General features: G+C 39.4%; 1 protein-coding gene across 8 annotated transcripts in view; it reads right to left on the bottom strand.

Moving 5' to 3' along the window:
- The window catches only part of ACACA (acetyl-CoA carboxylase alpha), a 328,759-nt gene that overhangs the window by 116,994 nt on the left and 193,920 nt on the right, over positions 1-17,845 (bottom strand). For 7 of the 8 annotated variants that reach the window (XM_066363215.1, XM_066363211.1, XM_066363213.1 and 4 more), the window contains 6 exons: positions 14,046-14,069; positions 11,269-11,412; positions 10,402-10,498; positions 9,391-9,498; positions 3,598-3,654; positions 3,316-3,360 (listed from right to left, as the gene is read on the bottom strand). In XM_066363215.1, the coding sequence (XP_066219312.1) occupies positions 3,316-3,360; positions 3,598-3,654; positions 9,391-9,498; positions 10,402-10,498; positions 11,269-11,412; positions 14,046-14,069 (475 nt within the window). The remainder of the gene's footprint in view (positions 1-3,315; positions 3,361-3,597; positions 3,655-9,390; positions 9,499-10,401; positions 10,499-11,268; positions 11,413-14,045; positions 14,070-17,845) is intronic. The other variant, XM_066363212.1, reaches the window with a different exon arrangement.

The raw sequence follows: 17,845 nt of genomic DNA on the forward strand, positions 1-17,845 counted from the left end.
TCCCCTTCTACAGCCATGGCTCAACTGGTTCATGCAAGTTGGCCTTGGGGACTGAGGATGGCTCCATGGCCTTGCCTCAGGCACTAAAATAGCTAGGTTGCAGAGCAACAGAGCAATGGCCCCAGATGGGTAGAGCATCTCCCGGTTGCGGCTTGCCAGGTGGATCCTGGTCGAGGCACACGTGGGAGTCTGTCTCTCTGCCTCTCCCCAACTCTCAATTTAAAAAAGAAAAAATAACCTGGTTGAAAAAAAATATTGAACGCTTCAAAAAGTGTACTACTTACGTTCTAATTACATAGCACTTTCTGCTGCCCTTTTTGGAACCTGAAATGTGAGTGAAACTGACAGAGACGTAAGACTATACAAAACTAGAGAACTGCAGCTTACAAAGCTGCAGAAATTCAAAGAGCCTATTCTATTGCTTTTAAGGCTTCATGTTGTAAAATATGAAGACATTTACAAGAACAGGAAATGTCTTTTGAGGAAAATTTTGTTTTTCCTCAAAATTTCTGTTAATATATCAATGTTAAGCACTTATTCAAATCCCATTATAGGTAGGTACCTGAATTTAATTAGATGGTTACGGAAACAGACTCGACACCAAGCATCCTTAACGCTGATAAATATTGCCAGCTCAGAACAGGCTCCATATCGAGTCAAGAGACTTAAAGTAGCAGCAGACATGCCAGTGGGACTGTGGAGATTAAACAACGAAGTTTTGGAAATACTTATAGCCTTCACTGGCATCTGAATAAACAACCTAACAATATACACAGTCTCTAGAAACCTCTTCACTGGCTGACATTTGCCTTGTTCTGGCTCTGAGCAGTCTGAGAGATGACTATGTAACGGCACAGCTGCTTCATTGCATGCCAGCTAATGCTGTTCTTGAACCAAACTTGGTAACCTTCTTCCTCTCCTTGCCCCCTCGTGTATGCATTCTCTCTTCTATTCAACAATATAGGGATTTCACAGCGTGGAGACTGCATACATCACACTGGATTACCAAGAAGCCAGAGAGATCAAGGGATTCATCTCTAACACTCACAAAAAGCTTCCTCTTTTTCACACTACACTAACTATGGGGCAAGAACACATTAGATGACATGACAGAGGCTAAGCATCCTTCCTGAATGGCAAGCCACCACCAGCAGAGAAACTTACAGCAGCACCATGGCAGTGAGCCCCGAATTTGTACAGCTGCTGCCATGGCATCCTGGCTGGTGCAGATCCTGGATGGAATTCAGTAATAGTTGCCCTTGCCAGCTCGGTAACCACTAATCATTTCTACAGGGCCTAACATAAAAATAACTCAACTCCTCTCCTATTCAATTGTTCAGAGGAATCCAGTCTTCACCTAGACTTTAACTTCTCTAAGTCCTAAAGCAACCTTTCTTACACATGACAAATCACGTCACTTGATAATGTAACTGATTTCCCACTTGATGTTACTATAAATAGGAACTGGACCGTGATTCCCAGGAAACACTCGCAGCTAGGCTCACTTCCTAGCAGATGCTGCTTATACATGTCCCTATTCTACCTAAATCCAAAAATATTAGGGTAATAGGGAGAAAAATGTTTTAAAGAGGTAGATGTATTATAGGACATGACAGATTCAGAATTATAACAGGGATTTTTGTATGTATAAAACACATACCCCCCAGAAAAATGCCCATAAGAATTCATTGCTTCGGCTTTTTAAACATTTTAATAGAGAGTTTTAATTTATCATGGAATTTTTATTATAAGAAGCCAGTTCATGTTCTATAGACATAAAGACTGCATCTGAACCATTAGGAAAAAGGAAAACAATTTTACAAATTCAGTATTATTCCCTAGAATAATATAGTACCCCAAAGTCAGTGAGAAAAAGAAAACCACATTAATGCTTAAGAACCTAGCCCAATACTCTTCCCAAATCCAGGGCCTGGCTCTGCCATGTCTACCTTAGCTCTGATCAGCATCCACCAGCCATGGTATTTATTCATGGGCTCTCATATTCTATCCCCAAGTATCAATTTTATTCTCTAAGCTCTGGATTTTTCTTCCTAAAGCCCCAGGGTTCTTTTTAAGCCCTCATACTTCTTCACTGCCTTCAGTTTCCTATCTAAAGTTATTGATTGATATATGTCTGCACTCTGCTTGGTTTCCTGACATTAATAACACAGGGGAGTAGTGCAGTCCACAACATTTCCTAAGCATTTCAGAAAATCTTAGCTCTTTAGTTTGCAGAGTAGGCTCTCTTGTTTCTCTATAGACTAGACCAGTGATTTTCAACCAGTGTGCTGCAAGAATTATTAAAACGTGCAATATCTCTTTTCCCTTTTAAAACGGGCATTGACCTCTTTTCCCTTAGATTGTCAAATAAAAAAATGACAACAGCTAACACAACAGCTGTTTGGTATGAATGAATCAGAATTATATCAATTTTTTTGGTCAGATCAGCAAAAAAATATATTTTTTAGTAAGCCACAGAATTTTAGTAATTAGTTTATGTGTGCCCTGAGATGAAAAAGGTTGAAAAATCACTGGACTAGACCAACAGGTGAACTGTGAGAAGGAAAACAAAATGAAAGTGCTAAAGACCTAATAAACAAAAGGGTAATAAAAGCAAGCACACACATAAGTCCTTGAGTTTAGAAAATCCTTCCCAGAATCCCAAATGTTATCCATGTTATTGCAAATGAATAGGGCTTAAAAACTAAATTATCTTAATTGCTAAAGCAAAACAAAACAAAATTCTTATCAGAAAAATTAAGACTTATTAATATCCTCTGAAATCTTAGCTACATTAGATGGACACCTAAAGAATTACTTTGACTATAATCAGCCACTTCAGAGAATGATAGTAATTGCAAACTGGATGTTTGGCCTTAGTGCTATGATCATACTGGTTGGCCCGGGCGCTGAGGATGGCTCCATGGCCTCTGCCTCAGGTGCTAGAATGGCTCCTGTTGCAACGGAGCAACAGTACAGATGGGCAGAGCATCGCCCCCTAGTGGGCTTGCTGGGTGAATCCCAGTAGGGCACATGCGGGAGTCTGTCTCTCATCCTCCCTGCTTCTCAGTTCAGAAAAATACAAAAAAACCCTACAAAAAACACAAAACACCCCAAAAAACCACCACCACCACAAAAAAACCAGAAGAACTGAATAGTCATTATAATTCTTTCTAAAAGAAGAGGGACCAAAAGTCAGTACAGCCCTTCTAAATAATCCACATGTATTCTATGTTTACGAATTCTATGTTTAAAAAGTGAGGGGCAAATGGACAAAACAGTAAATAACATTTTATTATTGCTCCTTTTACTTACATGAAATCTCTGATCCACTTCATAGCTGATCTGTTTCCTGAAATCCTTTCAAATGATAGAAAGGAAGGGAAAAAAAGGAAAACAACAGAAGCTGGCAATTAGTAACAAATTTAAAAACAAATTAAGTAAAATGTAATGAGTTAATGCCTTTCTTAAACTAATAGAAAACAGTTATTTCTCTGCATAATTCCTACAAATAAATGTATAATAATAATTCCACTTTTTAAAAATTCTAGCAGCCATGTAAAAAATATTAGAAAATAATTCACAAATTGCCAATACCTTTTGTGCAACCAGGAAAGTAAGGCGCCGGATTCCATGCTCAACCAGAATAGCTTTCTATGAAGAAACATAACACAGGATAGATGATATCTTCATTCATCCTAACTCTTACCCCATTCAGTCCTGTTAGGCTCTAATTGTGCTAAGCACCCTTTTTGGTTATCTATGTCTTGGTTAAGTACTTTTAAACTTGTAAATAAATCTCAATCTGGCTTCTGGGAATAAATCCTATGTACAAAACTGAGTGAGAACTTGGAAGAAAAAGGGATCATATAAAGTCATCTAAATTGTTTAAGGTCTCATTCACACCAAGGTAGACTGTAACACAATTTTTGCTTATAGAAATCACATTGCTGGGCATGGTCAAATGTGAATATTAAAAGTAAAACAGAAGTTAAATAAAATCAGGTTATTCAGGTCAGAAGGAAAAAAAGAAATTTTCATAAAACAGAATATTCAGGTCCTAAACTGTTATTTAGATTATACCTAGCATCTACCATCATATACAACATTCCTAGAATTCAACCTAACAAATCCTGATCTTTTCATTTCTTCTAAAATATGTCCCCCCTACTTTACATGAAGGTATTTTTTAAAAGATTCTCTTTAAAAACCATTTAAAGCAATGTTTAATAGACTTTTAAATTTAGTGATTATTTATATATCTACTTGGCATAAGGTGAGCAGTTTTTTAGCAGGCAAAAGAGACCAGCAATTTCAAGAAAGTCTCTTTTTGAGTCTTGGGCCTTCAGATCTAAGCTTTCTTCTATTTTGTACTGCTCATTTATCTCAAAACACAGAGACAAAGAAAGTAAACAGCATGATCTTAAAGGGCCCTAACAAAGAGGGGCTACATGGCAACAAGTAGGAAAGCAATCCTACCAGTTGAATGACCTGGGAAAAATATATGAGTAACACAAACAGAAAAAGGATGTGGACTTTCCCAGTCTATATCCAGACATTAGTTTCATCACATTCCTTACTATAACTCTAACCAAGATATGTTCATAAGCCAATTCTTGACTTTCTGATACTATCTATTTTTATTTTATTTATTTATTTGGGGAGTGTATTTTTCCAAAGTTAGAAACGGGGAGGTAGTCAGACAGACTCCTGCACGCGCCCAACCAGGATCCATCTGGTATGCCCGCCAGAAGGCAATGCTCTACCCATCTGGGCCACTGCTCTGTTGTGGCAGGAGCCATTCTAGCGCCTGAGGTGGAGGCCATGGAGCCATCCTCAGCCCCTGGGCCAACTTTGCTCCAATGGAGCCTTGGCTGTGGGAGGTGAAGAGAAAGAGAGAAAGGGGAGGGGGAAGGGTGGAGAAGTAGATGGGTACTTTTCTTGTAGATGGGTACTGGCTGGGAATCAAACCTGGGACTTCCACACGCTGGGCCAATGCTCTACTGCTCAGCCAACCAGCCAGGGCCTGATACTATATATCTATATCTATCTATCTATCTATATATATATATATATATATATATATATTTTTTTTTTTTTTTTTTTTAAACAGAGACAGAGTGAGAGTCAGAGAAAGAGATAGGGGCAGACAGACAGGAACGCAGAGAGATGAGAAGCATCAATCAATCATTAGTTTTTCGTTGCAACACCTTAGTTGTTCATTGATTGCTTTCTCATATGTGCCTTGACCGTGGGGCTACAGCAGACCGAGTATCCCCTTGCTCGAGCCAGTGACCTTGGGTCCAAGCTGGTGAGCTTTGCTCAAACCAGATGAGCCCGCACTCAAGCTGGTGACTTTGGGGTCTCGAACCTGGGTCCTCTGCATTCCAGTCCGACGCTCTCTCCACTGCGCCACCGCCTGGTCAGGCTGATACTATATATTTTTAAAATCCAAATTGGTGTCTCTTTATAAATAAGCACATTCCCAGGCCATTTCCTCCTATTGGAGAACCATTTCTGCTATGGCATTTGTTCAGTAATAAAAATATTAACAACATAAGCAAAATATAATTGGAAAAATAAATTTCCTAATAAAAAATTCCCTGGTCAAATATAAATTTTGGTTTAATCACATTTTAAAATGATCTGTACTGGCACAATATCCCTATTGCATGTAAATAACCAAGTACTGATACTATAACAAGAAAAAAAGAAAGGAAGGAAGGGAGGGAGGAGTAGAGGGAGGAAGAGAGGCAGGAGTGGAAGAAGAAATGGAGGGAGAAATAAAGAAAGGGAGGACTAGAAGGAGGAGGAGGGGAGGAGGAGAGTGAGAAGTGGAGGGATGGAGGGAGGGTTAATGGGGGTAGGGGAAACTGGAGGGAGGAGAACTGGAGGGAAGAGTGGAGGGAGGAGGAAGGAGGGGAGGGAGGAGGGGAGGAGGAGGGAGGAGGGGAGAGGAGAGGAGAGGAGAGGAGAGGAGAGGAGAGGAGAGAGAGGCGAGAGAGAGGAGAGGAGAGGAGAGAGAGAGGAGAGAGAGAGGAGAGGAGAGGAGAGAGAGAGGAGAGAGAGGGAGGAAAGAAGAGGGGGAGGGGGAGGGGGAGGGGGAGGGGGGAGGAGAGAGGAGAGAGGAGAGAAGGGAGGAGAGGAGGGATGGGGGGGGTTGGTGGTGGTTCTCAAATTCTAAATATGCCAAAGAACAAAAACATTTCTTCTAACACCACCAACAAAGAATTCCAGCACAGCCAAGTCCTTCAAAGACAAGCATCAATAACTAGCTATATTCAGGCAAGGGAAGAAAATAACTTTAATAATGCCATGATTTAAAGTCAAAATTGTTATTGCTTTTAAAATTCTACAAGTGGTTGACAATAACAGCAGAGCAACAGGATTCTGATTACATTGTAATAATGCGGGTCTCACAGCAAGTCCACAGCTATTACCCAGCGATTAGGCATCAGCACCTGGAGAAACTCCATTTATACTGACTGCTTCAATCTCCTCCACAAGTCATTTACAAATATATGATCCTAATTTCTATGAGGGAAAAAAAGACATGCTGGGACTAGAAGATTATTTGGACAATTTGGATCAACCTATTTGATAGTTTAATGTGTGCTTAAAAAAAAACTTTTTCTAAACTGCTAGGAGCATGATCATGAAGTGAGAAACAAAACTAGTTATCATTTCAGCTTTCTTTAAAAAATTGCTTTTTCTTCTTTTTATTTTTGCATTCTTTTTCAAAACAAAGAGGTGAAAATACAGGATGTTCCTGGATAAGTGTAGTACCTGATGCAGTTAACAGCTTCTTTGGGCTTGGAATGATGGCACAGTCTACCCTTACCTTTCTGAACAGCCACAGGCAAAGACACTGGATTTCTGTGTCTCAGTGTACAAGACCAGTAAAAGAAAAAGGTAATTTCTTATTGCCAATTAATGTTATAAATTTATGTAGTGAAAATGAAGAAACGGCCTCTTTAAAGCAACATGTGATGATATACAGCACTAAGATCTGAAGGTAATAAAAAGCCTACAGCTGAGGTCAAAACAATCAAATAAGGGCAATTAGTGCCTCAAAACCTGGGAAGAAAATTTCAGATTATTTCAGCAAACCAGCAGCATCAGCGGCCATGCATAACATTAGGATTCTATTGCTAAGGTTACTTTGATCCCTGGTCTCCAGTTACTTTTATGTGGTCAGAAGACAAGGACTATAAGAAAGCTAAATTTCTCTTTTAAAGAAAAATTCCCAGTCATGTCCCCTATTTTCACTTCTCTGTAAGTACCTTTCTTCACGTTGGTGACTATAATCCCAGAGCAACATGGAGTAAATGCTAAGACTCATATATAGCACAAAGTTACCATCTTTTCCCATGTATCTACCATTAGTATTACACAATGTTAATGCGATGGCACTGATTGTTTATATTGCTAAATAAAGTTCTAAAAAATCTATTCAGTTCTTTCTTTACAAAAGTGCTATAGATAGGTGCTCCCCATTCAAAGAAAACACGAGTCTTGTGATTAAGGGAAATCAAAGAGGGCCCTCCCCCACTTTTTTTGCAATGAAAAACCATACGTAGACCATCATTTTAAGCATGACTAACCAGCCCCTCAGCTAGATTATAAGTATCTTCAGGGCTAAAAATGTATATTTACTAAAGCACCTAGATCTGTGCCCCCTAGAGGTGGAATCGAAGCCTTCGATGCTAATGTTTGTTTATCATCTACCAGCTGGTGATGAAGGGGCCTTAATTAATATCTCTAAGCTTGAACTTTTTCCCACGTGCACAACTGGAATAATTCCTAACTAATCTAACCCCATGGGATTATGATAAGGTGCAAATAAAAAATTTTGTATAGAAGCTCTTTATAAATAAAAAAAATTATTATTGGTAATAAATGTATGTTGACCAATTAAAAATTCAAGGGACACAGTGATATAGAGAACAGGACAGTAAATCCTAGAGGGAAAGGGGGAGAGAGTTAGGGGGAGGAGGACAAAAGGGGTATAAAAAGGGACACAGGGGTGGGAGGTGAGGGAGTTATATTCAGTGGGACACTTGAATCCATGTAAACACTATAAATTTTTTTTTTTAATTCAAGGGAGAAAAATATTTTTGTGTGTGTTTTTTTTTTACAGAGACAGAGAGTGAGTCAGAGAGAGGGATAGATAGGGACAGACAGAGAGGAACAGAGAGAGATGAGAAGCATCAATCATTAGTTTTTCATTGCGACACCTTAGTTGTTCATTGACTGCTTTCTCATATGTGCCTTGACCATGGGCCTTCAGCAGACCAAGTAACCTCTTGCTCAAACCAGATGAACCTGTGCTCAAGCTGGCGACCTCGGGGTCTCAAACCTGGGTCCTCTGCATCCCATTCCAATGCTCTATCCACTGCGCCAACACCCAGTCAGGCGAAAAATACATTTTAATTAGAGTTACTAGAGAAGTACTCATTGAAGAGGTGAAACTTGAAACAGTCTTTAAAATAAGCAGGAATTAAAGAGAGAGAGAGAAAAACACTGGGCAAGGGGCAGTAGAAGAGATGAGACACAAAGACTTAGGTATTTTCATGGAATAGTGAAGGCTAGATTGTTAGCCTATGTCAACAAATTGATGTTAAATATCAAATTAAGGAGGCATCCTGAAAATAACAGAATCACTGCTGAGTGGGAGAATAGCCTGGTAAAGGGCATTTTGGACTTTTAATTTTGTGGTGGTGAGCAGAATGGAAACTATCTGGAAGGGGCGAGTGAAGGAAGACAAGTCGATCACAAGTAAACCTGTTGTAGCATCTCAGGTATGAGGTGAGTAAAAATTTAAACTAGAGAAACAGTAGTGGGATTTAAAAAAACTGAAAAGAAAGACAGGGAGGGAGGGAAAGAGACACTGCAAAGAAAAACAGACCTCAGTGACTGACCAGCTAAAAATGAATGTGTTTAGATTGTGGTAGAGGAGCAGCATCATGCAATGGCAAGGACAAAGAGGACGCCAGTGATTTCTGAATGACTGGGGTAAAGGGTCTGCTTACTCGGGCTTTTGCTCTGTTTTAGGGGGAGGTGGAGTGGATGGAGGAGTCAGAAGAAGTGAAGGGAAATGATTGAGGCTCTGGGAAAGATTTAGGAGCACACTTTGCTTCCTTAAAACATTTTAAATAAAAAAATAAAAAAAAACACATTTTAAATATTTGAGATCTATATTTCTTGACATAAAAAGATATTTATTATATACTATTAAATCATTTTGGAATTTTATTCCTACAGGCAGAACCAGTTAAAGGACACAGCCATCATCAGTGATAGGCCTTAAAGTAGCAACTGATAAAAAGATGGGTATAATATGCAGCCAGCAGGAAAGGAGCCATCACTGGTTTCCACCTGAAGGCTTACATTTTCCTGGGTAAATTCTCTGAACATTGCTGCTAGGCTGTCATCCTCAATATCACAGTCAGTCTTGATAGCCACATTCAGAATGTGAATTGGTTCATCCCTGGGGACCTGTAACCCAAGAACACAGGGCAAAGAAATTAGGAGGCTGGCTAATACAGAGGCAGAGAAAGGTTATAATACCTGGTAGAATACCTGAAAAAGAGATACACCCCACAGGACATTTTGATTTACCCACTAGTACAAATAACCAAATTGAAACCACTACCTAACATCTACAACGGAGATTAAATAAAGTAAAACAACCAATTTTTAAAAGGCAGCAAAGGCATTATCTAGAGGTGGCCCCAAATCTTAACTTGGCATGAACTTGAAGACCACTATGCCTCAACTTTTTCACCAATAAAATGGGAATGAAACCAAGTGTCATGTCTCTTCAAAGAATGTGAAGAAACATGAAGGAAAGAAGCCATCTGAACATATTCCCCATAATATATCATATTTACTAACAATTTATCATACCGTTTAAGTGTTAAACCACAAAAATATACCCTGGTAGGGGAAAAAACAATATTTTTACTGAGAAATGAAAAAAAGGGATTTAATAAACATTTTAAACAAAATGTGTATTTTTCTATCTAAAGTCTACCATTCCCTCAAGACTGCAATAGCACCACTGTGCAAATATGCAAGCCCTCGCTATGTACAAACTGCAGCAACCAAAGCTGAAGCCTTTGAAACAATGTTCAGAGACCCAGAGGCTGCTATAATTGGATATAGTTGAACCTATTCTACACTGTGGATTCCAGGATTAATACTTCTTTCTTTTTTTAGATTAAAATGTGTATTCTACCAGTTTCCAAAAATATTTTGATGAGACATAGAAAATTAATATTAAATAGTATAAAAAGATGAATGCTTCCCTAAAATGTTCTAAAGTCAGAAAGATAGTATATACAAGTACAAGTCATGTATCTGAAGGAGCAAAGCAGTCTCCAAAAGGGGACAGTGTACCTTGTCTTCATCGTATAGAGACGTGTGACCTGCCTCAGGGAATGTAGGGCTTTGGGGTGGGGAATCACAGAAGCAGCCCATTACTTCATCAAAGATCCTAAAAAATGCCGGAGAGAAACACCCAACATGAAAATCCAAGTAGCAGAAAACCTAAGTGGCAGAACACTAACACTGCCATTGCCAGCTCAGTCTAAAAGAATAATCTTTCTTACCCTGTGCTCACTAGTCAATGGAATAGAATCACCAGTGGCTAGAGGTGAGATGCCAAATTTCACCAAGTGGTAGAAATTAGGAGAATAGATTGTTTCAACTTTAATAAGCCATATATATATTTTTCTTCTAAAAAAGAATGATCTAGAGCTCCCCCCTCCATATGTAAGATATGAGCACTGCTGTTATCATCAGTCTTAAAGCAACAGAAAGTGCCTGGGACTGGAGCAGTGACAGACCAACGTAATTACCCCTCCCTAGGGTAATGCATCAGTATACATCAAGAGATAGATGCTGAATGCATTTAATCAAAAGATGTATCGTCTCTGGTGGGGCTCACTCTAGTGTTGTGTTTAATTTCTCCTGACATTTCACTCGTCACAGAGCAGACAGCTTCCTCTGTAGCTCCTAAGAAAAAGACGGTTTTTGTTTCTTTTTTCCAACCAGGCTCATATAACAAGTAGGGGCTTGTAGAGTTGAATGAGAGGCAGAAATGGAAGGACGTATCCCTCTCTGAAGGCATATACAGCAAGGGCTACATCTCCTTAGCTGGCTCATGGCTCTTCTGGGGATCTTTATTCATTTGGCAGAAATCTGAGACCCCAAAACGCAGATGCGCATCGCTCCCCTTGTATAGACACAGTTCCAGCGTCTTACCTGACAAAGTCTTCAAAAGTCCGAAAGGAGACCATTCCGCCCATCCGCTGACACGGTGGAGTGAACGAGTTGTCCAACAGCACATCACTGACGCTAGCTACGTGAGTCATGCCATAGTGGTTGAGGTTGGAGGAGAAGGACATTCTAAATGGTAATTCAATCAACTGCATTAGACAAGGAGGGGAGGCGCAAGGACTGGGAGAGGAACAATAGGGAAAAGGAGCTAGGAGAAAACACTGAAATAGGTCAGGCTGCAGAGCAGTTTTGGTTTTTACCCCCTATGGATAAGGCTATCTTGCTATATTCACATTAATCCTTTCATTTGAATCCCTCCTTACATACACACATACAAACTATATGTTTAACAAACCAAAATTTCTCCAAATAAAAATCTAAGGACCATCAGGAATTTCATGGCAGTTTAATACAACGACATTATGGCATGTGTAATGAATAAATAGTACATAGGGGTTAAAAACCATCCTGCATCTTCCCCTTCCCTACAACATTCCCCATTTTAACAGAAAGTAAGCAAGCTAGGTAAATTGTAACTAGGCGACACTTAAGAAATTTTTCTCTAGGAACAGTAATAGATTAAGTATTCACAGATAGATATATGCATGTAATTTGAAATGGATTAGAAAATCATCATAAAAAACATTATTTACCATACAGAAGCAAGTCACAGTCTATAAAAGGAACTTATGAGGTACCTTTTTCTCTAATGGGCTAATAGAAATAGCAGTTAGAAGGATTATAGCTCCTCCCTTTCTGAGAGACATTTTCAACCCCAAATTGCAAAATTTCCATTTTACATTTAAATGCTTCTATACCGAAGTAAACATACCTTCACCAAAGCCCTTAATAAATCCCAGCAGGATACGGAAGGGCAGAGCATGGGTCTCACAGTATGTGTAAGCATGACAAACAGGAGCTAAATGGAGATGCTAGAAGAGAACTGAACTGATTTGTTCAATCTAAAGACATAATGAATTCGTATATTCCTTGACACCTCAGCAGTATGTACTGATAAATAATACAATAAAGTGTTTCTGAATGCCCAGTCAATCAGGGCAGCCTGTTAGGAAGGACCAAGCTGAAGGATGCCTTTAGGACTTGCCAGACATGTTACCGGCTTGCTGGTTGGAAGCAAGTTCAGAGTAAAGCAATGGCACCTGAACTTTGGGGAGTTGCTCCATAATCTCCTTAAGTGTACCACCTGCAGTGTTGCAGGGAGAAGAGAGCCAGCAATGTGGACTTGAGATCTGGGCACATACTGTACTCTACTGCAAACTGTAATTATGAAAAGCAATGAAATTTTTTCATAAGATGGAAATGCTGCTCACACACACTATAGAGACTGACACTCCAAGTTAGTATTCCTTTGGCAAATGATGACTATGAAGAAGGTACTTAATCTTTTGACAGTACTGGGGAATAGAAAGGCAGAGTGGGAGAGGAAACCATTGATACCATGAATGAAACAAACGAAACACAGAGCAAGCAAGTCTCACACATGGTGCTCACTAGAAGATGGGAATCAGTTGCATAAAATGCTATCATCCTCTTTTCTAGGATCACCAAATATATTTACTAAAGGAGCAAGTTTGTGAGGCATTATATCTTTTCTTCCTGCCTGGTATTAGACAGGAAAGATAATATGGTTCCAGGTAACACTTAAAGGGAACTCCCTTTGAATAAGCTAAAAGGCTGTGCTTGTGGCAAGCATGGGGTTAAATATCATTTTTACAACTGAACCCCATGGGAAATATCCACTGTTCAGTTTCCCCCAGTATTGTGTCCATGGGCCAGGGCAGCTAAAGGCAGGAAGGAATGAAACAAGCCCACTCTCCAAGGATAGGCAAGAGGCCAAACAAAGGCACTCCCTTTCCTCTCCCCATCCAAATTGGACTCTAAAAGCTATACTGCATTTTGATTACTTAATATTTAAAGGGAGAGGGGAAAAATAAACATAAGCCTATAAATATTTCAATGTATAATTGATCATGTACAAAGAGCTTGCCAGCAACTTATTATTGCTTTCGCGTTTTGCGGATTCAGTACCAATCAGAACTGCTTTCCTCTCAAACTTGCATTGTGTTACCTTGCTTGGCTCAGAAGCAAGAATCACTTGTGTTATATTGGCCTGGAAACCTCTTCTCAGGGCTATACAAGTCAAAACTTAAATATACTTTTTGAACATGAATCTTATTATAGATCTGAAATAACACTTGACTTTCATATATCATTATAACACTTTAACACTTTAGAAAAATAACTAACAAACAAATAAAACATGAGATCAGCTATTTCTGCCTTTGCATTCCTCTGAAAGGAGAAGCAAATATGAGAAACTCAGAATTGAAAAAAATTAGAAACAATTTGCAAGGATAGGAGTAACCTTAAGGGGTTCTCCTCTGAAAGCCCCAAACTAGACATTAGCAAAAAAAAAAAAAAAAAAAAAAAAGATTTTTACAGCAAAACTGAACATCAGGCAGACAGACAACTCTCCTACATCACATACAGCCAGATGGGGGCTGTTCATACTTAGGCTTTTCAAGCATTGCTTTTTGAACAGCTGGAGAAAAGCTGAAGACATGTTGTTCAAATACTAGAGAATAACTTAGTACATCCAAAGGGGAGCTCAGGACTGATTCCCTAGACGAAGATAACATATTAGCTTGTCCAATGTAACGCTATTTTTTCCCTGAGTTCACTATTCTAAGTTACAAAATAGTTGCTTTCAATTGGAAAGTAAAATACTAAACATACGGTACCTGTTTAACGTGGGGATGTTCCCTCTGCAATCAAACAACCACAGTTAGTTACTGATAGATTAGTAAAAGCCATAATAAAAGAATTGTCAGAGCAGATACAGACCAGTCATGAGGAGCTCCAATTTGGCAGCTCTGGCATTCGGCAGACATAATTAAGTGCTCATTACCCTTCCACCTCCAGGTGCCTCCAAGAGGCATGCCTCCTGACCTACCTCACCACAGCAGCTGTTGATGGAAAGGGTCAAAATATATTTACCATGAATTTTTTTTATAGCTCATTATAAAAAAAAATAATGCAGAGTAGTGATAAAACAGATTCATGAAAATTAATTAAGCTATCTGATATGGATTATTACACTTCAGCATGAAATATAATTCTTGACAAGATTCTTAGGGAAGCTTCTTTCTTGTTCCTATTTTACTAAAAATGTAATAAGGAGGTCCAGAGAAGTTGATTCTATAGCCCCACCCACCTCAATTGCTTTGGTAGAATATGAGATGAACCTTCAAACTCTCCTCCAAAGAAAAGAAACAAGTGGGTTCGCAAGCAGTCTTTCTAAGTTTCCTGCACCGTGCTCCTCTCTCCATAGATCTGGGTGGGACAGTCACGGTGGCAGTAAGTGAGTCCATGACTAGAGTGGTAAATATGTAAAAATTAATTAACACTTTTTAAATTAAATGAGTTTAGGGTAATAATGACTTTTTTAAATTGCTGTAAGCTACCTGACCAGGCAGTGGTGCAGTGGATAGAGTGTCGATCTGGGACACGAGGACCCAGGTTCGAAGCCCTAAGGTCACCAGCTTGAGCGCGGGCTTATTTGGCTTCAGCATGGGCTCACCACTTGAGCACGCGGTCACCGGCTTAAGTGTGGGATCACAGACATGACCTCATTCATGACTTGAGGTCAAAGGTCACTGGCTTGAAGTCCAAGATCACTGGCTTGAGCAAGGGGTCACTGGCTCAGCTGGGTCACCCAGTCAAGACACATATGAGAAGCAATCAATAAACAACTAAGGTGGAACAACTATGAGCTGATTCTTCTCATCTCTCTCCTTCCCTGTCTGTCTCTCTTGGTAAAATTTTTTTTTTTAATTTTGCTGTAAGCTTAAAAACTCTCAGCCTCTCATAAATAAAACCTTACCTAAATTTGGCTAGCCCTAGATTTTCTCAATAAAGAATGTGCCAAAATCATAATAGAAAGACTAGGGTAATTATGGAAACTGCAAAGCAAGTCTCCTGCATTCTCTTTGATATTTGCCACCAATAATTTTTGTTTCTTAATATGATATCAGTCATTTCCTTAGCTGAAAAAAACAAAACAAATAAAACCCCCTCTTTCCTATGTTAAAAGGGCAAAGTTATACCTACCACCCACAATTTAGGAGTATTGTAAGGAGGTTGATTGGTTGACATCTTAACCTTCTAACACCCTTATATCAGCATTTAATCATTGTTGGAGTTTTCTGGCACACAGAGGACTTAATGGGCAGAACATAGTGGGTGGTGCTGATGATATGTGGGAAGGAGGAGAGAAGGAGGAAAATGATGCACTTTCCATGGCAGTGAAAGGAGCAGAATAGACTGAGCTGGCTGTATAAATAAAAAGCTGTGACATATCACTGCACACAAACTGTACACCTCGTGTGATTTGTTAGTAGCAATGCTCTCTGCATCAAACCTGTATCACAAGAGTGAATTCATAAGGCAGCAAGAGCAAGCTCCGACTTAAAAAACCTGCCCCTTTACTGTTTGGATTTTTTGAGCCTCTCAGGGGAACAGGTTTCATTTTACAAGAGAGCCTTAGTTATAATGCACTGGGCCCTCATCAACAACAATAAATATGTATGGGTTCTAGAGCAGAGGGAGCTGAAACTAAGAAAACTAAATGTAGGTGCTAAGGAACATATAGGAAAGTCTTCCTTTTAAGATATAAAAGATTCTCCCTTTCCATGAACCTCACTCTATTCAGAGAGAACCCCACAACCAAAGCAATCTCAGGCTCCAGTTATCCAGGATTCTGGAATTTAGAAACCAGTATAATCTCTCTCAACTGTTAACCAATTTCTTAAACTAATAAAATGGTAGCGCTGCTTTTGTAGCTACACTCTGATCCCTTAGGGAGTCTTCACAGGATGAGGAGCAAGTGTTCAGCAGAAAAGGGCCTGAATTAAAAAGAATGCCACCAACAAAAAGCTAGCCATTCTCCATCATCAATTCTCCAGCTCTCGTAGGGAGCCCCCTACTGCTTTGTTATAGAAATTGTGCACCATCTACACAGTATGGGGTATGAACAAAAACTCCCAACATCTCCAGTTTTTAAAGGAATGGCACCAAATCAATTATGTAAGAGGTAAATTTAGAGGCAGCTTTTCCTTTCTGGTACAGTAAGAATCTGTGGGGCTGGAGGACAGAAGGATAAATTCTCTATTACTAGGTAAATACCTAGCCATGTCCATAACAATCATTTATATATTTTGTTACTCTATACAGGGGCTACTGGATCAATTTAAGAATATGACCAATGTGGCATACTGCACACTACTGTGATACACTAGAAAGCTACATGCATGGTCTGCACAAAAATAAACAATCAAGGAAGAGAATGTATATGAGTCAAATATGTCATTTATGTAGCTAAAAACAAAATAAAATCTACCACATTCCACTGCACACACATCATGCAAAAATCCAACTGCTCAAACTGATAAGGCAATCAAGTGCATTTTCAAATACATGGGAAATAAGTTCACTTTTTGTAAGACATTTGCTGTTTAGGCTACTCAAAAGGCTTATGATGAACCTTCATTCACAATGCCTTGATAAATACTGGAATCATTTTCCTTCCAGTAGAACAGCTCCATTTTGCAGATGCAATAACTGAGAAACTAAAGGGGATGTTTTCCAAGGGTATCGTTCAATATGGTGTCATAAACCAGAATCTAAACCCAGCAATTTCTCGTCTCAATTTCTGAGGCTAGCATTCCACATCAATATAGAATAAATTTAAAGAAGGACAAGAGAAATCCTTTGAATTCTGAAGTTCTTGGCATTAAGTCACCTCTGATTTTATTGATCTGCCTGCCTGGGATGGTTGGAGAGCCTGCTGCAATATGAATGCAAAGTCAGAGTAGCTGCCTGCTAGCTGAACCCTCTTTATTTAAGGAACAGTGACTTCTCTGGCAGTCACAAGTTCTCTGAGCCTTTTACCATCCCTTCCAGCTGAATTTCATTTTGCTTGATTCTTGCTGGCCCTACATAAATCTTTTATCATATAAAAATGCTCCCGATTCTTTTGCCTTCTCACTTAAAGGGGAAAAAAAGACCCTGTATGAAAATGATGGGGATGCATGCAAACAAGCAGTGGTTACATCAAGCTGTGACTGAGAGCCAGATAGGGTAAACCTTTTGAAATCAGGCAGCAAAGCAGAATCAGAAGAGGTCGGCTGAATAACCTACTAGCAGTCACTAACAGCAGTACTCTAGGAGAAAGAACAATTTGACTGGCTGTGACCAGTGGTAGTCTCCTTGAGTGACTGTATTTCTGCAGGAGAATCCAAATCAAGAGCTGCAAAACACACGTGAACCACCACTATCTCCCCCGGTCCCCGCCACCACCACCACCATCTCCTTGCAGTTCAGATGCCCTGATTCCACTGCAGAGCTTTAGTTTACAATAAAATGATCACTGATTCATTCATTTGCAGCCCCTTCAAAGCCACTTCTTTGCTCTGCTGGAAGGTTTTGCTCTTTCTGAAACAAGTATGCCAACAGAGCTATAGCATATTTCTGTTGCCTGCTG

This window comes from Saccopteryx leptura, chromosome 2, assembly GCF_036850995.1.
Source record: "Saccopteryx leptura isolate mSacLep1 chromosome 2, mSacLep1_pri_phased_curated, whole genome shotgun sequence".
NCBI classification, from domain to species: Eukaryota; Metazoa; Chordata; class Mammalia; order Chiroptera; family Emballonuridae; genus Saccopteryx; species Saccopteryx leptura.